This window comes from Osmerus eperlanus, chromosome 8 (assembly GCF_963692335.1).
Source record: "Osmerus eperlanus chromosome 8, fOsmEpe2.1, whole genome shotgun sequence".
Classification (NCBI taxonomy): Eukaryota; Metazoa; Chordata; class Actinopteri; order Osmeriformes; family Osmeridae; genus Osmerus; species Osmerus eperlanus.
Genome location: NC_085025.1, coordinates 9,386,411 through 9,413,607, shown reverse-complemented (window position 1 = coordinate 9,413,607; position 27,197 = coordinate 9,386,411). Strand labels below are relative to the sequence as shown.

At 44.5% G+C, this 27,197-nt stretch overlaps 3 protein-coding genes across 4 annotated transcripts; all 3 read right to left on the bottom strand.

The window, feature by feature from the left end:
* Positions 1–504: 504 nt before the first annotated feature.
* smpdl3a (sphingomyelin phosphodiesterase acid like 3A) lies at positions 505–6,413 on the bottom strand. Of its 2 annotated transcripts, XM_062467269.1 has the most exons (8): positions 6,199–6,413; positions 5,432–5,645; positions 4,234–4,378; positions 3,756–3,852; positions 3,147–3,310; positions 2,864–3,044; positions 1,933–2,057; positions 505–1,154 (listed from the first exon to the last, which is right to left on the bottom strand). In XM_062467269.1, the coding sequence occupies exons 1-8, from the start codon at positions 6,296–6,298 to the stop codon at positions 852–854; spliced, it is 1,329 nt and encodes a 442-aa protein (XP_062323253.1). In that variant the 5' UTR covers positions 6,299–6,413; the 3' UTR covers positions 505–851. The 2 variants fall into 2 exon arrangements, with proteins under 2 accessions (XP_062323253.1, XP_062323254.1); XM_062467270.1 differs by lacking the exon at positions 6,199–6,413 and having other exon boundaries at positions 5,578–5,645.
* Positions 6,414–6,722: 309 nt separating this feature from the next.
* Positions 6,723–8,243, bottom strand: fabp7b (fatty acid binding protein 7, brain, b). Its single transcript, XM_062467272.1, has 4 exons — positions 8,085–8,243; positions 7,730–7,902; positions 7,302–7,403; positions 6,723–7,007 (listed from the first exon to the last, which is right to left on the bottom strand). The coding sequence occupies exons 1-4, from the start codon at positions 8,155–8,157 to the stop codon at positions 6,957–6,959; spliced, it is 399 nt and encodes a 132-aa protein (XP_062323256.1). The 5' UTR covers positions 8,158–8,243; the 3' UTR covers positions 6,723–6,956.
* A 1,024-nt stretch (positions 8,244–9,267) lies between these two features.
* pkib (protein kinase (cAMP-dependent, catalytic) inhibitor beta) lies at positions 9,268–26,918 on the bottom strand. Its single transcript, XM_062468385.1, has 4 exons — positions 26,766–26,918; positions 12,337–12,508; positions 10,163–10,281; positions 9,268–10,030 (listed from the first exon to the last, which is right to left on the bottom strand). Exons 2-3 carry the CDS (start codon positions 12,479–12,481, stop codon positions 10,196–10,198), a joined length of 231 nt encoding a protein of 76 aa, XP_062324369.1. The 5' UTR covers positions 12,482–12,508; positions 26,766–26,918; the 3' UTR covers positions 9,268–10,030; positions 10,163–10,195.
* Positions 26,919–27,197: the final 279 nt, after the last annotated feature.

Genomic DNA, 27,197 nt, shown 5'->3' with positions numbered 1-27,197 from the left:
GCAGATCAAATGAGCCATGAGAAAGAGGAGTGTACGGTGGGAAAGAGGCAGAGGAAGAGAAGAAAAGAGTTGGAGAGAAGTGCGGTGAAATGGACAGAACGTATGAGTCAGAGAGAAAAGGGGGGGACATTGTAAGTGGGGAGAAAAGACAGAAAGCAAGACAAAAAGTGGGAGGAAGAGAGAGGAGGGAGGTTGAGAGAGGAAGGGAGGGAAGAGGAGAGGTCATGTGGGGTTGGGGTCTGTCCCCCCCCTGCAGAGTGGGTTCTCTCGCTTTCATCCTCCACACAGGGGGGAGGAACTAACCTCTCCCACAACTCTATGACCCAGTGCCACTCTGCTCCTCTAGTCTGGACTACACTACTAACTTCCCTTGGGGAGGACAGGAGAGGACAGGAGGAGGAGGACAGAGGAGATAGAACTAGGACAGACGCTAGAATATATGGAAGCAGGTGGAGAGAACATCTCGACATCCATTTCACACAAACACCACCAGATCTCTTTGTGTTATTCTCTCTTGATATTTATTAAAGTGAACAATAACTCCATCATCCCCTCATATCTCGTATTTGTTCAAAACATTCATAAAACATTTATTCTTTCTCAATAATGCATTGTTCCTCTGCTACAGTATTCATATAATAAACATATATAGGGATTTTAAAAGCGGCATACAATTATACAGTGAGTCAAGAAACATTTCACGGTGAATGCAATCTTTAGGTTCAATACTTTCAATCAAAGATGAGGTATTACAAAACATAAATTTTCTATATTCTGTGCTTTCATTTCTCATTAAAAGGACTCGAAATCCCTGATTAGGCTAAATGTTAATCTTAAGAAACATGATTCATTTATTTCCCTTGCTTAATACACTTGGAGTAGGAATCCTGGTCCAGGTACAGCACAGCACACAGCTGGGTGAGCTTACAGTCATCCTCACACTCAATACTGCTGTTGTAGCTGACCATGAAGTGTGTGAAGTACTTGGGGAAGGTTTTACTGGGCTGGTCCTGGAAGCTGGAGGCCAGCTGGAACAGGCTCTCTGGCTGGAGGTCTTTCAGATCAAAGGCCTCTCTCAGGCTGTATTCAAGCTTCCAGTCAGATCTTTGTGACTGGTTGGCTTCTGTCAGGTTCAAATAGTACTGCCAAACATCCTTCAGTCAGGAAGAGAGAGAAAAAAAGAGGGAGGGAGGATAAGAGAGGGGGGATAGAGGGGAGGGGAAGGAGAGAAAGAGAAGGAAGGAGAGGGGAGGGCCACGAGAAAGGAAGCGAGAGAGAAATAAAGAGAAATAGAGGGAGGGAGAGAGTAAAAAGAGCAGGGAGGGTAGGGAAACAGGGAGAGGGGAGAGAAGGAGGAGAAAGGGGGAAAATGGAGTTAAAAGACCATAGAAATCAATGAAAAGCTCAGACTCTTGCTCTGAGAAAGAACGTTGATAAGAAGTAGCTCTGTATAATGAAGGGCAGCCCCATTAATCATGAGAGAAGCCTGCTGTCTGAAGGTTGAGTAGCAAAGCACAGCTATCCACAGGGAGCTAACTGTTACCTGAATGATGCTGACCTCAATAGCAGCTGGAGAAATAAGAGTAGTCTAGAAGTTTCTACTCAATTCATCATTTTATCTCTCACTTTCTCTCTCTCTTTGTTTCTCTCTCTGTTTTCTTGAAGTATTATATTTACAAAGGAACCTGCCCAAGCCTACACACAGTTAATAAGAACTAGCATCAACCTGCCTCAGGATAGTCAAGGACAGTTCTATCTCTGGTTAGGGGTTAACCCTAACCCTATTTGTTGTCCCCTACAGGAACAAACTGATCTACACAGCACTTATTTCTTCTTAGGAGAGTATGATTTAAAATCCTCCCAGCCAGGTTGTGTGTGTGTGTGAGAGAGATAGTTTGAGAGTAGCTGCTGTTTGTCGGCTTGTCAGCTCACCAGCAAAGTATAGTCCTGGGGGTGGTAGAGGTACATGCGGAAGCCAGGATTGTTGGAATATGGTTCGGACACACTCTTGATTGGAGTAACAGCTGGAGAGACGAACAAGGAGTTCACCGGTTTACCTGCCACACACACACACACACACACACACACACACACACACCCACCCACAGACACCACACCCGCATTGATATGCACACAAACACACAAACGCACAAGAGACACACACACAGAAGACGAAAACCAACAAGTAAATAGGATGTTGTTAAATACTTAGGGCAGGTAGATGTCTCAGTGTTAGCTCATTAGGCTAGACACATGTGAGTGTGTGTGGCTGCTGGCTCTCTGCCGTGCTCCCAGTCACACCCCAACGCAGCAGGTCACCAGAGGTCATGTTGACGGAGTGTCTGATTGTCTGAGTAGTTAGCCAGAGGCAGCTCAATAACATGATCTTATTATGCATCATTACTGCAAAGGGTACACAGAAGGTCACAGTGTGTGTGTGTTTGTGAGTTTCGGTGTGTGGGGGTATGTGTGCCTAGAACGTGTGTGTGCATATGTGCATGTGTGCGAGCATTGGTTTACCACCTCATGAAGACTTTAAGGCTAGTAAATGAAGAATGACTTATGTTATGGAACAAACCTCCTAATGAACTACTTACTGTCAGTGTGATGATGACAGATATATCCTGTTTGCCTGCCTACTGTGATCCAAAAGAGCTTGATGATAATGATGACTATGATTTTCCAGTCCAAAATGTATTATTTTAACTGTACATTTTCCCTTCTAAAAACATACAAATAAACTGACAAACTATGTGGGTGCTTTGTAATATATTACCTATATCACAACTTTTAACTATGTTTGTCTATATGCTTATTATGCTATACATAGAAGCCTATTTCACTTCCTGTTCTTCGAACCAACCTTGTTCATCCTGTAGGACCATAATGCTGTCTCTGTGGGTGTGGCCATAGAACTGTCCAGCGATGATGTCACTGTATTTCCTGAAGATTGAGACCAGCTGCTCGTTGTGGATCTCTCTGATGGCTGTGGTGTCCCGAGCCCAGGGCAGGTACCCCACGGGGACATGAGCTATCACAAACACCTTGAGAGGAGAGGAGACAAAAAACGATTTGCAGACATACATAGCTAAAAATAGAAAAATAGGTATTTGCTAGACGGAAATCTGGTGTCCTGTCCGAGTTACCTTCTCCCTGGCCTGAACAGAACCCTCCAGGGTCTCCTGCAGCCACTGTAGCTGCCCAGAGGGGTCTGTGGTGTTGAGGGTCTGCTTGTTAGGGCTATAGTACAGGTTAGTATTCAGGCTGACCAGACGAAGGCCAGACTGGACCAGTTGGGAGTAGAAACCACCTGTAGGGAGAAAATCCACCAGATTATCATTTCCAACATGGGACCTAAGAATCCTGTGCTGATAGGCTGGCTGATGTGTATTGGATTAAAAGGACTCACGTTCAGTGAGACTGTTAAAATGTTACGGTGTAATGGGTTCAATAGCAAGAATCATATGACAATGTAACAGCCATGAATGTAATAATTAAACCATTGATTCCAAGAAATAACATTCTGAGATGGACTTGCAGAGTAATACCAGACACCCTAGCTAACCCTCTGAGGCTCTGCTGGATTAGGGTTTTCTATTTCACTCTCTGTGTTGGACATATCTATGCCGTATCACTCTCGTTGTCAGTGTCATCTCCATCACTCTCCATATGTAGTTTCTATAAGAGTCTGCAGGGTCAGGGGTTGTCTATATTTCTCTCTCTCTCACTCTCACAGATGTATTGTCTCACTCTACCTTCTCGGAGGGTCTGCAGAGAGGAGGGCTTTAACCAGGGCTGCCACAGCTTGGCAGCAGCCTGGTAGATAGCATTAGTGGAGGTGGGATACTGATCCTGAAAAGAAGGGCACATCACAGCTTAACAAAAAAATAAAGAAATTATACATTAGCTGAATACAAACAATATGAATGTACTGTTTATTTACAGTGTGTACTAAATATATCACACACTGTGTACTCAATATATCATTTAAATCTAGCATGTACTGAAAACTGCTGGAGACTAGTCGGAATATCAGTGGCCATTCTTATAAGAGGAAAAACATTTGAGTGAGGAAAGTTTATATGGCAAATAGCAAGTGAAAAGAAATTACCAGCAGTCAATAGTGTGGGAGAAAGATACCTGCGGCCAATAGTGTGGGAGAAAGAGATACCTGCGGCCAATAGTGTGGGAGAAAGAGATACCTGCGGCCAATAGTGTGGGAGAAAGAGATACCTGCGGCCAATAGTCGTGGTTTCCGAGCGCGGGGTAGACAGGCAGGTCAGGGAAGTAGTGTCTGATGGTTTGAGTCATGTTACTGATCACCTGGACCACCATGTCTGTAGACAGCTCTCCTGCCGGCACGTGAGGGGGGCTATCCCTGGGGACAGACAGGACTGTTATTACATGCTTATTAAACTTAATACATGTTTATTACATGTACAGCTGAATGCAGCTTTCTCAGCAATCGAATGCCTCTGTGGAGAGGAGGAATTAGACTGTAATGAAATAAGACATGTTGTAACATGAATCCGAAAATATGTTATACCAATAGGAACACCTTCTATAATATGAATAGGCCACATCCATGAGAACAATGTCAATGTCAGTTTTCTCATCCCAGCCACAGAGATGTTTTTAGAAAACCTGTCTCAACCCACGCCCCACCCCCCCCCCACCCCCAGAGACAAATACAGACATTATTCAGTCCTTTTTGTGTCACAATGTTATGATGGCAAGATTGTAAACTTCTATTTCACTGCTCTGGGTCCAGTATCAATGATCTATGGCTTTTGTGCAACCATGCTGTTCCATTGCTAAATGTATTTACGCTCAGCTGAAATTCTAATCTAGAGTCTTATCATGGAGATTTCTACAGACATTTCCTCATTCTGGGACTGGCAGATTCAATTCCACTTATTGCAAGGATGTTGCAATAATATACTAAAACCTGCTACACTAATAATTGAATAAAGGAACTACAACGGTCATCTGAAATGATCTGAAACTAGCATAGAGTGCTAGGACAAACATCCCCATGCAAGTAACATGTATTGAGAAGCATAGGCCTAGATGATGACATTCACATCACACAGTGTAATTACCACCATTTGAACAGGATCAGCTGACACAAACCAATCACCACCTTTCTACACCAAGGTTCTAGATGAAACTCAGGGGAACAAATGAATGAATACTCTGGTCATCATGTGGTTACATTTACATTACATTTAGTCAGACGCTCTTATCCAGAGCGACTTACAGTAAGTACAGGGACATTCCCCTGAGGCAAGTAGGGTGAAGTGCCTTGCCCAAGGACACAACGTCATTATTGCATGGCCAGGAATTGAACCGGCAACCTTCTGATTACTAGCCCGATTCCCTAACCACTCAGCCACCTGACTCCCAGTTGGTTGGATGTTAAAGCACACACCCTGTCCATATCATGAACTGTGCCTGCTGGCCAGCCTCTCTGATGTGTGTGAAGGCAGACTGGATGAGCTGGTAAGGTGAGTCACACATGAAGTCTCCAAACAAGCCTGGATGGGAGGCTGGGACGCCCTTGGAGGAGAAGCACACCTTGGTGGGGTCCTCTGTCAGGTGGTAGGTGGGGTCCAGGTGCAGGTCAGAGACATGCCAGAACTTTCCTATACCATGGCAGTGGAAGGAAGAGAAACAGATGGAGGGAAAGCGAGAGAGGGAGAGAGCACGGACGCAAGATATAAGATGGGGGAGAGAGGTAGTGTGTGAGAGAGAGAAGGGGGAGGGGTGAGAGGGTGAGAGAGAGAAGTAAAAAGACAGATTGAGAGAGATCAAGGAAGTGAGGGAGAGAGAAAGTGATAGAGATAGAATTAGGCTATTCCTCAGGGTATTATTACTAAGATATTAACAGGGTGTTATGTGTTCATGGCTATTGCCCCTAAAAACAATACTGTTGTCATGAGAATTGTGTCAGGTTATGTGTATGCACGGGTAGTTTCCCTAAAGTCTATAAGGACCATTTATAACAAGAAGTCCATAGATACATTTCTATAAACAGCTTCAAACAGCACTACACCGACATGAAAATGTTTATATATATAAGAAGTTATATATATATTTTTTTATTTTTTTATCTGAAAGTTGTTACATTGTTACATTATTGTTTTGGAATTGCGTATTGTTCCCGTCCTCAAAGCCCCAGGCGTATCCGTGACTTACCTACGCCTCTCAGGTGAGCGGTTTCCAAAGGTTCAACAGGAGCCGCGTTAACAAAATATAATTGCAGCCCAAACAGAGAGAGACAGGACACGAACCCCATTGTCGCATTACAGAATTACAGCGAATGTTGAGCGAGACAGAGTTACTTGGTCATAGCGTTAGAAACGTTCTCATTATATAAACAGGAAGCACGGGGATCACGTGATCGTACTCTGTCTGGTAGTTCTCCGGTCACTGTTCTCTGAACAGTATTGGACACGCTCCAAACAAGAAACCAAGTAGCGCTGAGTTCACTACAGCCGCACGCACCGGTTAATACTGCAGTGACCGCTTTAAACATTATATTATGGGTAGTTGGCGTATTGATACTAAGAAGTTTTCTACACTAGATATCTGCGCGATAGTTCATTACAACGAGCCTTCTCCAAGAAAACTACTGCACCTAATTTTAAGTCGAGTCTATTACAAGGTCAACGTTATGTCACATGTATTTTCCTTAAGTGTGTTATAAAAAAAATTACACATTGTTAGAAAGCACTCACTCACTTTTATTTAAGTACGTTTGACATACGATGATCTACCATGAAAGAAATGTAGTTACCTAAAACATTTCCAGCACATGTCGTAAAACATTTGGAGGGATTAAGTGCAAGGGGCAGCAACGCATACAGTAATAAAAACAGGAGAGAAAAAAAACACTTCTTGGATGTGGTCCAATAAAAAGGACTATGGGTTTATGATCCAATGACGTCATCAGCTCACGCCTTCTCGTAGGTGCGCACCGCCACGATGTCTTCAAACTTCAGGTTCTGAGAATGAAAGTCAGTTGTATTAGTTGAGCAATTATTAATTTAACAAACATAATATCTAACACGTGTTGCAAACAAATCATAATGTAGCCTAACATTTTATGAATCTATGAATTCAATGAAAATCACGGAATAGATTATGTTGCCTAAAATTAGAGCAGACCTATAGGCCTATTAGTTGCCATTTCCATTACACTGCACACCTTTTAGCATAACTTCCTCCAAACCGACAGAAGGGAGTGCAATATAGCTCGTTCGAAACTAATTTAGCAAATAGTAGAAATAATCTCTCACCATGACCAGCTTTCCGTCCTTCAGTTCCCTGACAAACGTCGTCTCTTTTCCGTCCCACTTCTGCACGTGCACGAGCTTGTCGCCATCCATGGTAACGGTGGACTACAGAAAGATGTAGAACAATGTCAGCCTGGCGCTCCGATGAACGCATCTGTCTGTTGTCCTATGTTAGGCTAACCACTATCTCATAGGCATATCCCATAAAACTCCCTCGTAAAACAAATGAGACACTGACTTGCAATGGAAAACCTAATTATATTGAGGGATAGCCTATCTACGGTTCATGAAGCCTAACTATTTCTAACATCCCTTATAGGGTCCCTTGAAGTCATGCGTGCTGCCGTCGTTGTAGCTGTCAGGGCATTGGTCATTTAAAGTGAAAAATAAGTTATCTTGACGCCACATCAAAGAGCGCCTTTCCAACTTACTTTGCAGTTCCTGTCATCTGCGGTGCTCTCATCGAACTCCTCGCCCAGTTTGAAAGAGATCTCGGTGTTTTTGAAGGTGCTCTGGGTCTTGATGACAACCTTATCACCCTCCTTGGCGATGACGACCGTTGGCTTGGTTACGTTGCCAACCTGCCTCGTCGCGAAACCAACACCTGTCAAAGTAAAGTCAAATCATATTTGAGACTATTGTTTCACCTGTTTAGAAAAAAAAGTAATGTTTAATTGATTCAGATGAATGTAATTATTTATTCATTATCATGTAGTTTCCTACTGATTCAGATATTTATTTGGGTTGGCCTGAGACAGTCTAATTATTTAAAAAAAAAATGCTTACCAAGTGCTTTCATGTATTCGTCGAAGTTTTCACTGTCGACCAGTTTCCAGGTGGCACAGAAGGTATCGACCATGTTGGTGGTTAAAGGAGTTGGAGGATAGCGGAGGTAAAGTTTGAGCGGTGATGCAAAGACTACTGAGTTCTCTCCAGTGCACCTACAATATCATTCTGGGACTGTTTAATATGCGCGTTTATGGGTGGGGTTGAAGTTCCCATTGGCTCAGAAAAAACTACCTGCCTTGTGATTGGTGTGGAAAGCTTGAATGTTTTACGCCCCAATACCCTCAGTTTGGGGTCAGGCCGGGATTTTAAGACAATTACGAAATATTACGCGAATTATTAAATGTTATCCATGTTTGTGCAATACAGCTTAGTGGAGATTATAAATGTTTGTATTAGTGCAGTCTAGCTACAACTTTCACTATCAACATCAACATGAGTATAAAACCACATTTGGGGACATTAGATTAAAAGACAAGAGGAGGGTACGGAACGGGAGAAACCGCCCATCCGGAATCTGAGTTAGTTTGACAGTTCTTTGTCTATGTCAAATACAATATTCCTAGTCAGACCCCGAGGCTGTCTGCATTCAGAACACAATTGGAACCTTCATGGGGTTTAAGTGCAATTGTAGGCCATTTATTTTAAGCAAGGTGAATAACCACATTAATCGCCAATTTGATTTCATCTGAGTAAAACAAAAAGGTAATAGGCCTTCTACTATTGTCGGTATTTACGAGATAACCAAAACCTACAAGATTGTTAGGACTCTAAAAGAGAAAGATTTGTCATGAAATGATCCACAATTTATGTTTAGCCTATTGTATTAAGACCAGTTTCGAATTGTCAAATTGTCACTTTCAATAGGCCTACATACAGTAAGACTTCATATATCATATCAATTATTTGTCCAAATTCGAATTTTAAATTAATCAATAATTTGGGGACTGACAAGCGGCGTCATATTGTTGTAAAATGTGTTTGCTGCCCCCTTCTGTTGAAACTACTCACGCAACACAAACAACTCAATTGCAATGAAGGTAGAAGCATCTCACAAACGTGGCCTAGTCTACAACAATGTACGCAGCAGGCTATTACATTAATACAACTAGGATGTATCTCTCCTGATGGTTCTGATGAACAAACTATGGGGCCAACGACAGAAACAGCCTGACAGCGTTGGTACATAGAGAATATTGTTTATTAGTGAATGTTGAAATGAATCTGTACAGGGCGGTGAATGTAACAGTAATGTAAAATTCTATATACAGAATGAAAATACACATATAACTCTTCATTACTTCTAATAAATCAGTTGTCAGCAACACATCTCTTTTTTTAACAGTAAAAAACACTCACAAGGTAGAGGCTGCACTTTAGCACACTATTAAACAACGATTATAAGATAAAAATTTACTTACATCACCAAATGGAATGTTTTATACTTTTGTTGTGCAAAAAAGAGAGATTCCCACAACTACATGGAGACATTCTGAAAGAATGCTGTGACTGGAACAACCCCACATTATTATACACAAGACCAGCCCTGCTCCCGCCAAACCATCAATGACATTAATCATGGCCATAATCTTGTTTGACCAATGTTGTAGTTCACCAATTAGACTGCATATTATGCTAACATAGAAACAGGGCAGATGCAGAATCATTGATTATTCACAAACAAATCGTGAGCCAGAGGTAACCATGGATACCTTAAAACTGATTAAAAAAAGACAACAGCTCTTCCTCCTTGCAAGCAACATATTCTCTTTCCTTCCTTCAATCCTTCCATCCTCCATTTGTTCCTTTCCTCCTTCTATGTCTTCATCCCTTCCTCAACAACCCACTCTCCAGTCTGGCTTGTAGAGCGTCCTGATGTTGCATAGCACGGCACATGAAGCTGTTACAGTTGTCTGGTCAATGGGGAGTGCTGGGGGAGGGAGGGGGTGGGGGAGGGAGGGGGTGGGGTCTGTGGAGAATAGGCCCATGATAGAGAGTCTGCATCATTCTCCATCCATCTGTACATCCATGCGTCCGTCTGTCAATCCTACCATCAGTCAGTCCATCCTCTCAGGTAGTCAGTCCTCCAGTGATCCAGAGCTCCATCCCTACTACGTCCCCTCAGCCTTCTCCTCCCCATCGGCGGGGGTCTTGGGCGGGCTACCGGATGGCCCCTCTCCCCCTCCCTCTGCATCATCTGGAAAACACCCGGAGGAGAACTCGCCACAATTAGCCACAATTCCACAGTAACCATTTCCCCTGTCGCCTTCCCTTATAGTTGCTTATATTTCCAGTCACATCATCAAGCAGAGGCTTTCATCCAAAAACACCAAATCAGCACTTCTGTCTCACCAACAATGTTATCATTACATTCTTTCTGATATCGAATTCTGATTAAAGGAACAAGCCTCTTTGTGGCTCGACAGAGCCCTATTCTTGAAGTGTAGACAGTCATTTCCCAGAAACCAGCTGCTGTCAGAGCTCTCCTCTCCTGGCTGTGTTAGGTGGGAAGATCAGGACAAGGTTTTTCTTTTTACGTTCTCTCATTCATTCTGTTTGTCTGGTAAATAGTTACATTCTCTGATGCACAAAACCCTAACATAACACACACATAACATACACATAACACACATAACACACAACACACTCAGGCTTTAATAAAAATGTATGTTGTTGCTCGAGCAGGCTAAAGCCTGTTTTTTTTTTACTCCATCTGAAGATGTGTCTCAACATGTCACATCGACAGCATCCAAATGTCACAGCTGTGCCCCCTTGTTGTTTTTGGTTTTGCCCTGCCCGAGTGTTTCCCTGTGTCTGTCATTGTCTTCACCTGCTTCTCGTTGAGTGGTTTCAGTTCTCATTGGTCTTATGTCCACCTGTGTCTTGTTTGGTTCTATGTATTTAGGTTCCTGTTTTGTGTCCAGTCTTTGTCTTGTCCTTACACTTGTTACTGTGAGTACTCTGTCTGTTTCCTGTTTCAAAAATAAACCCTTGTTTGATGCTATGACTGGCTACCTCTCCTGCGTTTGGGTCCTACCCCCCCACACACCGTAACACTATATCCCTCTACAAATAAGACACAGAGCAGAACAGAAACCAGGCAGAGGGGCTTCTGTGTGTGTGTGTGTGTGTGTGTGTGTGTGTGTGTGTGTGCCTGTATGTGGTATGTAAAACAAAACAATTTACAATGTGAGTTATGGTTTGTGAAAACCCCCACAAAAAGAAAGGAAATTAAAATGATCTCCACAACCCAAACTTAATTTCCATCTTTTCTTCACAGTGTGCATGTACTGGCTTCCACAACAAGCAGTTATTGTGCAATTTGGTTATCGTATCTGTCCTTGATCCGCTTAGCAAATTGTTTTAAATGTGTGTTTGTTGGGGGTGTTGTGAAATAGATTGAAAAAAGGAGAACAAAAACCTGCAAAACCTTGATCCTCTCCTCTTAACCAAGCCTACAAGGTAGAGCACTTTTCTCTCCATCCCAACCTCTCTCTCTCTCCTTTCTCTCTCTCTCTCTCTCTCTCCTTTCTCTCTCTCTCTCTCTCTCTCTCTCTCTCTCTCTCTCTCTCTCTCTCTCTCTCTCTCTCTCTCTCTCTCTCTCTCTCCCTCCTCCCAGTCGTGTTCTGTGCTCAGAGGCTAGTGAGCAGTGATGACTAACAGTAGCCTATCTGATATTCTTCTCCTCTCTTGCCTCCATTAAGGCTCTCTAAAAGCATTTGCTGATTTCCATTCAGGTGGTTTCAGCTGGCCTCCTCTCTCCAGCCAACCTGGTGAATGACAACTGTTTAGGCTGACAGGCTAAACAGCTGCAGCTAATGGTTCTAGGGTGACAGTGGTGGAGATGGTGTGGTGTGTGTGTGTGTTTGTGTCAATGTGTGTGATCACAGGAGTTCTGAGGAGCACTCAGCCCTTTGCCTAAGTGTGTGTGTAATCGCTTATCTCTGTAGTGTGACTCAGACACTCCATCATCCATACTGTACACGGACAGCATCTGCTTCACTGAACACATGAACAGACAGACTTCACAATCCACCAAAAGCAAAATGTATTGAAATCTATTGCTGCTGATTGGCATGAACCCTGATCCGGCCCCACTGTTCATACTGTATGTAGTGAATCCTGTGTACATATTATACAATTAACAAGGATTTACTGTATATCTCACTGTGTGTGTCTCACATCATTTAAATGCAACCAGCTACAAGTTGTTTATTTTATGTTTAAACACGTATGTCATGAATCCACCCACCTGCCACGGAGAGCTCTGCCAGCTTGTCGGGCAGGTCCGCAGTGGCCGCTGCAGCGTTGGAGCCTAGGATGTCGGGCAGGGCGTTACGGCGGCCCGTACGGCTCGTGGACGCAAAGTCGGTGACAACAGGCTCCACATCAGTCATCTCTGGAGCCTGTCCTCATAGCATAGCCTGCAGGTAAGGAGATACACACACACAACACACATACACACACACACACAAAACATTAATGTTTCATTGTGTTCCCGGAATAACCAGCCTGCGAGGGAAATGAATGTCCGACTGTATGAACACGTGTAAAGTGAACGTTCACGCCTTCCTTCCTCCTGCCTTAAAGCTGCTGCTTTGTAAAAGTCCCAGGGCAGGACAACAGATCCTACACTGAAGACCTGTGTTTTTTGTAGATTCTGCGAGGCCTGGGGGGTTTTGTGGATGGAAAAACTGTCCTGGTATCCATCACCTGGTCTGACAGCTGTACCTGCCTGGCATTTGCACTTTGCTCTCTTGCTGTGCGTCCGTTGTCAAGGAGGGGGGTAGGCTACATATCTGGGACACACACCAAGTGACTGGTTGCTGTGGTTTCCTTCGCTGTATAGGATGCAGTGCACAATCGGACCAGCAGAGGGCTGATTCTTAGACTGTTACAAGGTGAGGGACTGATCTCAATGTAAAACTCATTTATTTAGAGCTATGTAAAAATGTGGGACCAAAATGAAGGGGACCCAACTAGTGTTGTTGTACCCAAACTCATCTAAAAACTTCCATGTAGAAGTAATGGACTTTCTTCTGTATAACTGATGCCTGTGTCTGGGAATGTTTGTAATGACTCAAATACCCTATCCTCAAAGTTTATTGATGTTGAGATGACATTCATCCCATCTTCTGATACGCACACACACACACACACACACCATTTTCACATTCTTATGTTTTCTTCAGGCCCCTTCACCACTACTCCAGATCTATTTCAGGTTGTGTTTGGCAGCAAGCGTTGAGGGGGTTAGGACAGGGCTGGGACAGGATGTGAACAGTAACCTCGTTCTGGCCGCCAGCTATTGGATGTATGAATTTAGACTGCTGATATTATAACTGTCAGTTGGACATGTCTACCACCTTCATCACCACTATCACACCCTTTCAGTTTCTCAGTTTTTTCTCTCTCTTTCTCTCTTACACTTTAGACAACACACACCGTCACACGCACGCACACCCAGTGACAAACAGCCAGAGCCCCCCCATTTAGCAGATGGTGCCCTGCCCTCACCATCAGTTTACTAGATGATAATCACAGGCTTGGATGTCACACGATTTAGAATTCAATCAAACTCCCTTAGTCAACACTGGGCTATTCCTGGTCTGGGATGGACTCTTTTTATACCAGTAATCAGTACTAACACCTGGGTCAGGCCTGCTAGAGCACGGAAAGAAGGGGGGTCAGGGGGGGGTGATATGGAGAGAGGAGGGCTGGGGAGAGGTAGGCTTGGCCAGGGGAGAGGGAACTCAGACTCCAGCTGGGACAGGCTGATGGCCTGGAGCTGGGGGCTGGAGCTGGAGTCAGGTCCAAGGTCCGGAGCTTATTTTGGGGGCTGGAGATGGGATTGGAGTCAGGGCCATGGGCTGGAGCTGGGAGTTGGGGCTGGAGTCAGGGCCTAGGTCTGGAGCTTGTGCTGGGGGCTGGGCTGGGGACTAGAGTCAGGGCCAGGGTCTGGAGCTGAGGCTAGAGATATAGATGGGCTCAAGCTGGGGCTGAGGGCTGGAGATGGGGGGATGGAGTCAGCGCCAGGGTTGGTATGGTTTTCCTCCCAATTTTGCCCCTCTCATCCTGGTCCACTGGGTGAAGACAGAGATGGGTGCTGTGCCAGCTTGTCTTTACTGGGATACTCAGCCAAACAGCTACACAGAGTCTGCCAAGGCTGGTGGGCAGGAGGCAGCAGCTTGTGTGCTTGCAAGTGTGGTAAGTGTGGGTGTGTGTGTATGTGCTTGTGTGTGCATGCTTGTGTGTATCTGTGTGCATGAGTTGACTAAAAACATTACTCACAGGCCACCCTCCGGGCTGTTAGAAACACAAGCTCGTCTTCACAAGGCTTGGCCTTTAAACTGAAATGGGTGTTTCTCACACGTGTAACATATGATTTGACTTTGTGTTCTTAATCACAGCATTTTGAATATGTTGTTTTCTGCTGTTATCAAATACTGGCATCAGTTTGTATCACAAAAGGCCAGCATTGCTAATGCCTCCTGTCTTACAGGAGAAATAAGGTACACAGAGCCTGGAGTCTGATAATTGTTTCCTACCTAATGGTGACGGCTGGTATTTATAGATGCCTAATTCACTTTTAATTCAACAACAAGGTACATTTAGCAGCCTGGGGTCCTCTCCATTCAACGTAACATTTTCTACCCTTTCGAAAACAAACATTGTTTGTTTTTCGTGAGACATTCTACCACCCAGACAGTATACAGTTTTGGTGTGAGGGGGACTCCACAGTAACAAACCCCTGTCTGAAACAAAGACCATTAATCTAGCCCTAATCCATACTAATCCTTAATCATGTCCTATCTTGTCTGCTTTACAAATCAACCTCCAAGTAGAGGTCTAATTTATATTATAAAGCTAAGACAAGAAAACCACGTTCATTTGGAACAACGGTCAAACACTTTGACTGATCTTGAAGCGTTTTGGACCCTGTGCCATGAAACCACTGGACTGGTCTGGACCGGTCTTACAAGTGTGATCGTCCAATCAAATCAAACTACAATTGCTTGAAAGATCCACAGACGGACAGACAGACCGATGGACGGACGGAAAGATGGACAGACTGATCAGAGGGTTTGTAGCAGGAGTGGCTGAGGATGAAAGCTGCAAGTTTAATGGAGCATTTAGATTGCACTTCACACTGGCTATGACAAGGCTGGAGCACTTGGTATTGACTTAATGAGTGCTCTTTTTGAAGTAGTATAGCCTTCAGTATTAGATGCTAAAGGACTCTTAACTCTGTTATTCAGGCAACAGTGTTTATAAATAGATGAAAAACAAAAACATTATTATGTATGATGTCAACGCTTACATAACATTTAATAATGCACCAAAATGAAAACAAATATATAAATAATCAAATAAATTAAATTAAAATATTGTGGAAAAAACAAAAACAGCATTGGGACTGGGCTCGGTAAAACCCTGAATCTTCTAGAACATAATGATACCCTGGAGGCTTCTAGAACCCACAGACTGAACCCTCGAGGTTACAAAATAGCACAGCCAGAACCCTGAAGGCTTCTAAAACTAACAGAAAGAACTCTAAGTGCTTCTCGACGACACGCAATGTTTCGACTGACATTCATTTTGCTTGTGACTCATCTGCTGTTTGGCTTGTTCTGTGCAGACCGGAGGACATGCTCCCTCTGTCTGCTGTCTCTCCCGGTCCTACACTCACCACATCATCCAGCCACGCTGACCACGCAGTGCTATTTAGTACGGACCACAATGACCATGCAGTACTAAAGACCATGCAGTGCACATTAGTATTGACAAACATTGACAACACCACTGATCACATCCCTGTTAATTCTGGAGATTTGGTCTGCTTCTCAGAGAACAAGCACTGGCATCTTTCCCAATACACACTGTAAACACTGACTCCCTCACCGTACCACTCTGCAGGAGACCATCCACACACCGAGCTCACCCAGCCCTCCCACTCCAAACATTTACTCTGACTGGCTTCAAAACCAGGAGAGATAGTCTCTTAGAAACCATCTGGTGATCCAACCCCAGGAAAGGAACTGCCAGCAGGGCATTACTGGAAAGGCAGTAAAGCTTGATAAATGACAACATTGCTGTTTGGGGATTTCAGGACTTTGTTGGATGTTGGTTTTAGACAGCATTCTAACAATGGTGCCTTCATGGAGCAATGAGGCCTTGTGACCTCACAGCAGCTTGGCCCAGTCTGATAAGGGCATAGACTATAGCAACTTCTGAGCCTGTATGACTGTCTACCACACACATACACACACCAGTCTATTTTATCTCTAAAATTTGAAAAACGATGACATCCAACTTTCACGCTCATCCAGCTTTTCCCACTTATTTTATAGCCCCGCCTGTAACCACCACGCCCACTCATACGGTAGCTGCCATTGGCCCACTGTCTCATATTCTATGGAGAATTTAACAAGCTGTCAACCCTGTTAATCCATAGAGAGATATACATCCAGTAAACTGGAAAGTGTAACTAATAGGATTGATAGGTGATGACGGGAAAGACAGATAGAGAGAGAGATTTGGAGAGGAGAAAGAGTGAGTGACAGAAAGAAAAAGGGATGAAGAGAGGTGGAAAGAGAGTGAAAGAGAGAGGGGGCAAGGGAGAGGGAGAATATGACCTCTCTGATGACACAATGTTTAAACATGGATTAGAAACACAAAGAGTAAGAAGAGAGTGATGTTTTATGTCCCAGTTCAGTTCCAGGTCACCTGTTCTAGAATCTTCCATGTGCCATGGATCCTTGTCCACGTGCATCCTGTACTTAGGACAATGTGCTGACTAGCTATCACCGTGGAGATGGTTGGGGAGAGGTGCAGCTGGGATCTAGGACAAAGCTGAATTAACTCTAGCTGTTCCGCAGCATGTTCCACTTCCTGTCTGTGTGCGCTCCACTTCCTTTGGCTCTGGGTCATTTACATAGATTAAGCCACATTCTATAGCATATTATTACAGACCTCTCTGCACAAGGTTTTGTGGCGTATGCTGATAGGCTGATTTGTGCAGGAGTTTTGAAACAAAACACTCATAACTAGGGACTGCATCCAAACACACTGGAGATCTGTAAAAGTGAGAGTATGAACAGGCAGCAGGTCACCTAATGCCCCAGGGTCAGGTGACCTGCAGTGACCCACTACCTATGAACAGCATGAGAGAGGATGCGTCATCATTACTGAACGTACTACATACACCACTACTTTCACTCAATCCTGGGATTGGATTGGTTCCAAATGGTTCCAATTCACAACCCTCTGACACTTATTTCCTTCTCATGGACTAGATCAGTTCCTAATCTCTTGACCCTGACTTGAAACCTCAATCAACGTGTCCACCATAGTGTTTTTTCAGTCAATTTCCTAAGGGAAAGAAACTAGGAGACTGAGGGGGCAGTTTTTAGGATTGGCCAGCAGTCCCAGGACCCTGTAATGATTGTGGCTGTAACAGTGGGAAATCAAGAGGAATGAGGTCATATGACTATGAGGATAAACAGTTGACTGGTCATTATTCCCGCCGGTCTCATAAGTCATAACCTCGCAAAACTGGGACAAACACACATACAACCACACTTACACATATACACACAAAACATACACATACTACATACCACATACATGCAAAAATAATAGCCCCCACACACATACACACGCCCACAAACAAAGATCCATGCAAGAAGGATCACACACACATGCAAGAATGGGCACACACAAACCCTGACAGCATGGCTAACACAAAACAAAACCCAGGCGTTCTTGCCCTGGGAGAGGGTGACCCCTGCCTCTGCTCCCACGGCGGGGTCGAGAGGGATCGACTAGCCCTGCTTCCACTCCCACTCCTGCTCTAGAACATACTGCAAACTGTGTCCAACACGGCACTCAAACAGAGGCCCTTATACTCTGGCAGCAGTGTTTTATTGTCCAATAACCAAGGCATTCTAGACTAGAGAGCAACCCTGAATGATTTCCCTGGAGTCATGAAGAGCACCGCAGCAAAGAAAACAAAGTCTGAATTCTGCCGTTATGTGCTACTTAAAGGTTCTATATATTCCCCTGAGTTCAGACTATTTTTGCTAGTTTTTGTCTGTCCCTAGTTCAGTACTAGCTCTGCCTAGATCTGTACCGATCAGGCTTGTGTGTTAGACTACCTTTCTAGAAAGGAATTCTCCAATTCTGATCTGATAGCACTACCACACAGACCACTTAGCTGCCAAATACAGTATGGGATCTGTAGTGTGTGTATGTGACAGAGTGTGTATGTGCGTGTGTGTGTCTGTGGATGTGTGTGTGGTCACGTAGTCTGTTTTATATTATCAGACATAGGTCCAGATGGTGAAGGGGTCTGCTGTCAGAAGCAGTGTCTTGTTCAGCATGTGTCTGTCAGATGCTAACTATGGTGAGAGATACCATTAACAGCATGTGGAGATGAGCAGTGAGACAGGAGCAAGGACAAACCTGAGGAGAAACTGGAGGAGAGACCAACAGATGTTCTAACCCATTTGTTAGAATAGGAGATAGATCATGGTCAGCTTGCTAACAAGCAAAATGTTCATTTTGATGAATCTTTGCGACCTTGGTTTCAACACATATAGCCCATCTAGTGATGTCATAGCCCATAGTGTTTGCGTCCCATTAAACCCATCCAGGATACAGACGTATCCTGTACACATACATTAACAGATTAAATGGAAGCAGGAATCTTGCTGGTCTTTCCACGTCTATATTTGGCTTCAAGATCCCCTGCTGGCAGTGAAGGCTACACCTCCCAGAACTGGCCTGTCAATCAAATGTCCAACGGTCAGACCCATGAGTGGCAACTGACTTGAGAGCAAATCGAAGCTCTAAGATTTTATACCATGAAATACTTGTTTCATATTTAAAAAAAGCTATGTTTACTGGCTAGCTAAAGATGTTGGGCCCATTGCTACCTAAACATGCTAAGTTAGGTTGTCCGATAGAAATGTAGGGCCCATTACCAGTAGTGTAGGAGGAGTGTGTGCTATGTAAACCAGCTAAGATAGCTGAATTGGTAGAAGCTGCAGGTTAGCCGGATGACAGGGTTTAATCCCTCTATTTATAACCTAGTAGAATCTAGTATAGAAGGGAGTGGAGGAGAGAAGGAGAGAGAAAGAGGAACAGACAATGGAGGAGAAATGGAGGATAATTAGATGAGAATTAGACAAAAACCAGATAGAGATAGAGAAAACGAAGGAAGGAGTGGGAAGCAGAAAAGGACAATGAGTGGGTTATGATTCATCTCCTTCTGACCACACTGGAGAAGGACACACACACACAAGCACATTTCTATCTACAAATATGAAGCATCAGCATGTATTAAGCCTTCTTTAATGTTATGTTCAGCTGTCTGTTTGCATCCTCAGTCAAACTGGACACTTCCTGACAGGGCAGGGCTGGAGCTTCTGATAGGCTCCTGACTTAATGACGATGTTGTTGTTGTTCTTGGGCAGGATCCAGGGATGTTTAGGGAGTATTTGGTCCAATCTCTAGGGCACTGTCCATTCCCCCTGCCCTCAGACCCACCACCCTCTGAGGGGATTTGATCCGAAGATGTGTCCGTAAATAAACCATCAATAACCCAGATGTCCCGGGTCTTTCATCCTATGGGGAAGTGCCAAAGAAGGCCTTAGGAGAGATCTGGCACAGGGCTCGTTTCCCAACTAGGATTTGAAATATGAGCATGAAATATGTCTCTGGGACAAGGAAAGGATGTAGCATAACCCAGAGTTCACAACATTAATGTTCTACTTGGGCGCTATGCATGCTTCTGTGTTCAGTTACACACACTCACACACACAGACATAACACACCCCGGTAATAAACAGGCTGGTACTGAATGAGGTCTGGAATGACAGACGACAGCAAAAGGCCAGTTTTCTTCACAGATGAGTGATCTTCCTCAGCAGCAATAAAAAGGAACAAAAACATCCTCTGTGATTGTGTCCTGCAATCTCCTGATTCAGCCCTCATGAAAGGCCTTTCACAGGGAGAGCTGGTCAGAGCATCCCCCGGGACGCCACTGCAGCTCCTTTGAACTGGAAGCTCTATCGGATCTCTTCCACAGAGCTTTGAAGAACAGAAAGCCTGCGTCGAACTGTTTGAAATAAAACCACTGTCCGGGATCCACAGCTGGGTGGGAATGGGAACCAATGGGGATAGTTGATGTCTTACTGGAGTTGTTTGACATGTATTTTTCATTAGATATGTGAGACCGAAGATCTTGTGGGGGTTTTTTTCGAATCGTTTTTTTGTATTGTTATGTTTTTAACCTATTTTTGGTATAAACTGGTTTCACCTGTATGAACCAATCACAAACGACAAAACAAAACACTCAAATTAAAAGAACCTACCTATGATTAAGATGTCAGTATTACACACAAGTGTGAAAACACACTAAGGTATGACAACCACAAACACATACACACACACATACAGACACACTCTAGGGTAGTCAAACTAGATCAAGCAAGCCCACCTACAGCCTGGGAGACGATAATAAGATATTGGAGTCTTCATGTCTGAGACACATGCCAGAGACCCATCCATCACACGCTCCTTCAATCCAGACACAAGGAATCACACACACATACACATTGCACACACACACACACACACACACAGGCACACACTACTAATCTCCGAGCATCTCTAACTGTGGTTCCTGTTTCATGGTCAGAGAGCGTAGTGCCTGCTGTGTGTGGAGTAGAGCCAGTCATGTAGGGCTTCAGCCCAGATTTCCCTCTTGGTGTATTTTTAGCCTCTCTGTGATGACTTATTCTAATCTGCACAGTGATTTAAGAAACTCCAGACAGAGACAGCCGGGCCAAACACGAGGGCCTCATCAGTCCCCCCTACTGCCCCACTCCCAGCTGGGTAAAGGCTAGAATTAAAGGCTGGTCCTGGGGGGACCGTTTGGGTGTTGGCTAGGGTGAAGGGTGTGTGTGTTTGTGTGTGGGGGCGGGGCATGCTGGCAGCACTGAATTATTTGTATTTTTTTTCTTCTTTCTTTCTATCTATCCATGTAGTCACCCTGTCTGAGTTCCAGAGTGCTGACTGTGACCTACTGCACCACACCAGAAAGGCACCGTGCTGTGTTCAGAGAACATACCTCTGACAGAGAACATCCTCAAAATACTCACTTGTGTACTTGCCTTGACTCGCTTTGCAAAAGTGTTTAGACTTTGAGTTGATGCCGTGTACAGCGGAGCCATATTACTGTAAACACACCTCAAGCATGTGAAGCAGACAGACTGGCTGCAGTTATTGTCGTAGTCGCACACCACCACAGAAGACAAAGCTCAGCTGTGATGCCACATGAGTCCTCTGCCTGCCAGCCCCCCTCTTTCCCCACCTTTGCCTGTTGCTGCCTCCACTCCCCGCCCCGGCCTGCTGTGCCCACTGCTGGTTGTTGCTCTGACCCCTGCCTGCCGTTTCCACCAAGCCTGCTCACCCCTCCCCTGTCTTCTGTGCCCGCTGCTCCTGACATCTGCTGTGTGTCATGGTAGACATCATTCTGGTCCCACCAAGGCAAACAGGCAGATAATATATATTGAACAAACCTTTCTGGCCAGCATTTTATGCAATGTGTTGTGTGACTGAGACCTGACACAGTGTCAACCGAGCATTTAGTCAGCGTGATATTAGTCATCCCTCATCCATAAAGAAACAGGCAGGCAGAGAGCTGCCAAAGACAACAAGGCAGCCAGGCAATAATTCATAAAGAACCAGGCAGCCAAGACAGGAGCAACATAGACCCAGGCAGTCAGTAAAGAGAGCCATTCAGAAGCAGGTAGCAAGGGGAGCAGTCAGGACAGATAGACCCAGTGTGCAGCCCCCCTCCAGGGGCCTGGCTGGCAGATGGAGACCCAGAGGGACTTAGCTCCGGGTGGGTGAGCCAGAACAGACCCAGGGGGTGGAGGAGCCACCAAGGGCCCCTGGCCTCAGGGACACACTGGAACTGGACCAGAACCCAGTCCGATGATGCTTCCCCAACAACCAGGCCTTTTCTCCTGCTGATGAAGCTCCTTCAGAGGATGCCTCTCCATGGAAAATGGCTGTGAGTATATGACAGCAGAGCAAAGCCCAGGGAGGAGCAGGGTTTTGAAGGGTGGAGGAGGAGGGGGGTTTTGGGACACCAGCCAAGACCCTATTAGCCCCAAGAAAACAAACTGCAGAAAGCGAGAGAAGGGGATAGAAAGAGAGGGAGAAAGCGAGGAGACAGAAAAAGGGAAAAAGAGAGGTCGCGAGAGAGAGAGGCAAAGAGAGAGAGAGCGAGAGACACAGAGGGGAGCAGTGAGAGAGATGGAGCCTGTCTTGTAATTGTAATTCAAGAGTGTTAATTATATGAGTCATTAAGCAGTTTTGTTTATCTGCCCTTTAACTGCTACATCAGAAAGTATTCCACTCCCCTCCACAGCAGGTCTTGCTCACAAATACATTTGTTAAAAAAATATCTCAGAATATCAGCTTTTTACTCTCTACTCCCTACTTGTTACAACTCTTTCTAAATCCAGGCCAGCAACAACAGTGGAGATGTAATCCAGTGAGAGAGATAGCTTTGGTCCTGACATCTCCATTTAGGAGATATTAACACTGTGGCCCTGCAGTCAACAGTACTAAAACAAAACAAAGGAAGATTACTTTGTTGCTGTTCTGTGGTCCATTGCCTTGTCTCTGCCAGAACCAGGGGTTTATAAGGCTAAAAGCAACCTAAGAAACAACCAGCGACCCGCATCAAAACAGCTGTCTTCTGATAGTCAGTTTGTTATCAACACACAGTGTTTGTGTGTCTATATGCTTTTGTAGGTGCGGGTGTGGGTGTGTGTGTGTGCGATGGGGTGTCTTTCCAAAAGTCAATCACAAATATCTAACAAGACATTTTTTGATGCATGTCCCCACTCTCACAAAGTAACATTACTGTATGTAAGGATTTGTGTGTGAGTGAATCTGTTGGATTAAACCTGTGTGTGATGTGCGAGTGAGTGGATCTGTCAGATTGAACATATGTGTGTGCTTTGCGTGCACACGTCCAGATTTGTGATTTGTTTTATACCCTCACCACAGTACTCAATGACAGAAGAAGAGAGAGAAAAACATGTTGCTAGCCTGGCTGGACAGCAAAAGCTCCATCACTTTAAAAAGACCCAATCACTGGGAGCTGCAGAGGGCATTGTGTGGGTGTGTGTGTGTGCATGTGTGTGTACATTTGTGTTATTGTGTGTGTGTGTGTGCGTGTGGGGGGAGGTGTAGTGGTACACTATGGGCAGAAGCCCCCCTCCTGAGGGATTGTCAGTGAAATACCAGCAGCTGAACTGTCAAAGTCATTCACAGTTGCCTTGATGACTCTGGATAGGGGAGGGAGACAGACCCTTATACGGTATGTTTAAGGCTAGCAACATGTTTATCACTCACTCTCTTCTTCTGTAAACAGTATGTTTAAGGGCCAGACACACACCTGTTAGAGACTGGTTCTCATAGTAGAACGAGGCTCAGAGAAGAGATAGAACAAAGGAGAAAGGTTCATAAAGACAAAAGAGAGATTCGGAGAGGAGATAGGATATAGAAGAGAGGAGAAGAGAGGAGAGAAAGCCTTAGTGCTTCCAGTGTACCGTTTACCTGTGGTGAATAACCTGACATGACAGCCCCTCCCCTCTCCCTAGCAGCTGGTTAGAGGACATTTTGTTGAATCAAACACTGCATATCAAACGCTGATCATGGATGATTTCACACCTTCCCACATTTGGTGCAGGAAAAACAAACCATTTAAGTCTCTGGTTCTTTCTTGACAAAAGACAGCGACAGTCGTTATGTATTTACACGACGACGCCTCAGAACTGCTGTGTAGAAAAGGACACCTCTCTTCATCTACTGTAACACTTCTCCTGCATGTATTCCCTGGGGGAATCGAACCCACAACCTTATTGTTGCAAGGCGTTATCTTCAGTCAAGTGTAGGCAGGTCCTGGGGAGGCAGGGTACGACGTCAGACTTTCCTCCCGTGCGTCCAATTACAGCCAGAAGCAGGCCGACAGGCTGCATCTGGTCCCCTGTCATCACTTCAGCCAATTAAAAGGATAACAGTGATGCAGCCCACCTGGCCATCATGACACTATGGAAGCAGCTTGTTAACAGAATACATGCTTTCTGAAGTCCACAGCCATGGCCAACAACGTTACTATCGTTACCTGTGACAGGCCTACTGGATCAATCCTGGTGCTTTTGTTACATCTACATCCCCGAGGCAAGTAAGGTGAAGTGCCTTGCCCAAGGACACAACTTCATTTGGCACGGCCGAGAATCGAACCAACAACCTTCTGATTTATAGCCGACTGCCTAGATAACCTCTGTATTAAACAAGTGTTTTCCCGATGAGCAGAACCTATAAATGCCACTATCTACATACTGTAGATTGAATCTAGTTTTGGGAGGGTCAGTATGTACAAATTAATGCGAGGATCGACCCAAGCTTACTTACTGTTGGCTAATACTATATGTACAGACAGTGCAGTACTATAGGTGCACCTGAATGATCTGGTCTTCTGTATAGAGACCATTTTTTACAAATGAATAATTCCATGACAAGAGTCAAATAAACTTTCCATCATGCACGTCTCATATTTGAAATACCATTGAAATACCATCAGTGACCTAGAGAATACTAATGACCACACAAAGCACTGAGAGCGGAGAAGGTTGGGATTCTATTTCAGTCATTCTCTGCTCAGAACACAAAGAACAATGTGTGTGTGTGTGTGTGTGCGTGCGCAGACACAGACTGAGGTGTCAGTCTGTGTATACGTGTTAACTCATCTTGTGACAACACAGTATCACAGTAACACTGTAACACTAACTCTTAAGGAACAAGCCATCAATGCTCAGATTTATTCATTTAACCAAAACCAAACAACCTTTTCAAAATAGTAGGAGAACAGAAGGTGTGCATAAGCATGGATGTGTATGTGCGTGTGTGCTCATGCATGTTTGTGTGTATGTGCACGCGTGACAGTGTGTGTGATTAGCCATGTGTTTGTTAAACGTTCTAGATAAATGAAAGCTGCAGTGTGATTGCTTCTAATCAACTCATCAACAGCAAGGGAGAAAAGAAGGGGCCCTACCAGCAAGCCACAAGGAGGGGCCCTACCAGCAAGCCCCAAGGAGGGGTGGGAGGCTCGGGGAGCCACATCTACTAGTCCTGGGGAGGGAGGTGCTAGCTGAGAGGCTGGAGCAACAGAGTCTAGGCAGGTATTGAGGACCAGTGGATGGCGAGCTGGTGTTTCGTGTGTGGAAAGATCAAGTCAAGTAAGGGAAGGGGATCTCAAACCTGATAGTAGCTCATTCTGATACATCCAAACATGCATCAAGCTCTGTTTTCCTAAGTAGGCTGTCCACATGGTCACATGTGCGTTCTTTATAAATGTGTCCAATCATTGTCCTTCAATTATGTATAACAGCCAAAAGGGCTATTAAGATTGGCTTATTTGTATTGTACAGGTGCATTCACCATGCTGTACCTTTCTAAACCCTCCAGATAGGATCATTACTGTAGCATCTAATCAGACTGGAACACATCCGCCGGATACAGGAGGAAGCCAAGCATCTGTCTGGATTTAACCACCTGAAGGGATTAGCTGAAGGAGATGGGGAATGAAATGAATTGGGTTACTCACCTGTCCACTGAAGATAAGGATTGAAATGATGCCATTCCACCACAGCAAACCAATGTTCCAGCAGCCTAGCAAAGCCTTTCATGTCACTGTTATCTTCTGTATCAACTGACAAATGTGTATTGTTGTAGGTCCCCTGACATTTAACAAGGTAGTTGCTATGTGACTACATCTACGTCTACCCAACTGGAGTCCACAAGTCACAAATAAATATCGACCTAGATACTTTGATTTGACCAAATCAATAAACACCAATCACCCAGGAGTCAGGAGTAAGCCACCCCCACACACAGATCCCCAAATCAATCCAAACACAAAAAGGGTATTAGCTGCCTTTTTTTTAACCTTTCAACAAAGATGATATTCAGACAAAAGAAAAGCTTTCTAGAACCATCACAAGCGCCCCTGCCACTGCTCAGTGTTAGGATTACCAAGTGCAAAGCATTATCGTGAGAGTAACTGACAAGATGGTCAGAATCATTTATTGGAGGGGGGATTCGAGTAAAATTAATATTTACTTTTCTCAGTCGATAAGGTTATACTGTTGGTTAGTCATTGGTTATAACGTTGTGGCTTAGAAATAATGAGCCTTTGTTGCATTTATTCTGAATAACAAGAGATGTTTTCCTCCATCATAATAGAAAATGTACAGTACCCTACCGAGAGACACCAATACTGCAGTTTCCACGCTTACACACACAAACACACACACACACACACACACACACACACTCACACATCTGTCCATTGTATGCGAGCCACACACATCCACACACGTCCTACAGCAGTGTCATCGTGAATTTTGCATTAGGTTACATTCCTCCGATCATTCTTTTTCTTTCTTTCAACCACAGAAGAGGTCAATGAAGACCAGTCGAATTACAAACCTTGTAACTTACGCATTCATCTTTAGGTTATGCCGCTTGAGGGGACGCAACAACCTGACTACAGTGTCAAAGAAAAATACACGGAATACTTTGACTTTCACTTACCTAATGAGTAGAACGAATGTTTGGACGTGACTGTGCGTTCACTGGTAGAAAATTCACCATCGACAACCGAAGAACAGGTCTCGGTGCGCACGGTGTGTCCTCATCGTGATCTCGTTCAGCCTCGCTTTCTCCCAGGCAGCGCAAGGATAACTACCCCCGCCGCGGCTTGGGTGACATCACAGGCATGCTCTACAAGCGCGGGAGCGCGCACGGTGACAAACCGCAAATTCTTCTTAAATTCTTGGAGAAATTGTACCGCCTACAGTCCGAAACATTTAATAAAACAATAATAATTCCTAATAGCCTGATTAGTAATACATTTTCATGTATACTCAATAGGCTTAAAATAGGAAATTAACCACTCGCACTTGTGATAAAGGGTTTTGGTTACATCTGCTTTGATGTAACCTTTACATGTGGAAAGATGTTTTT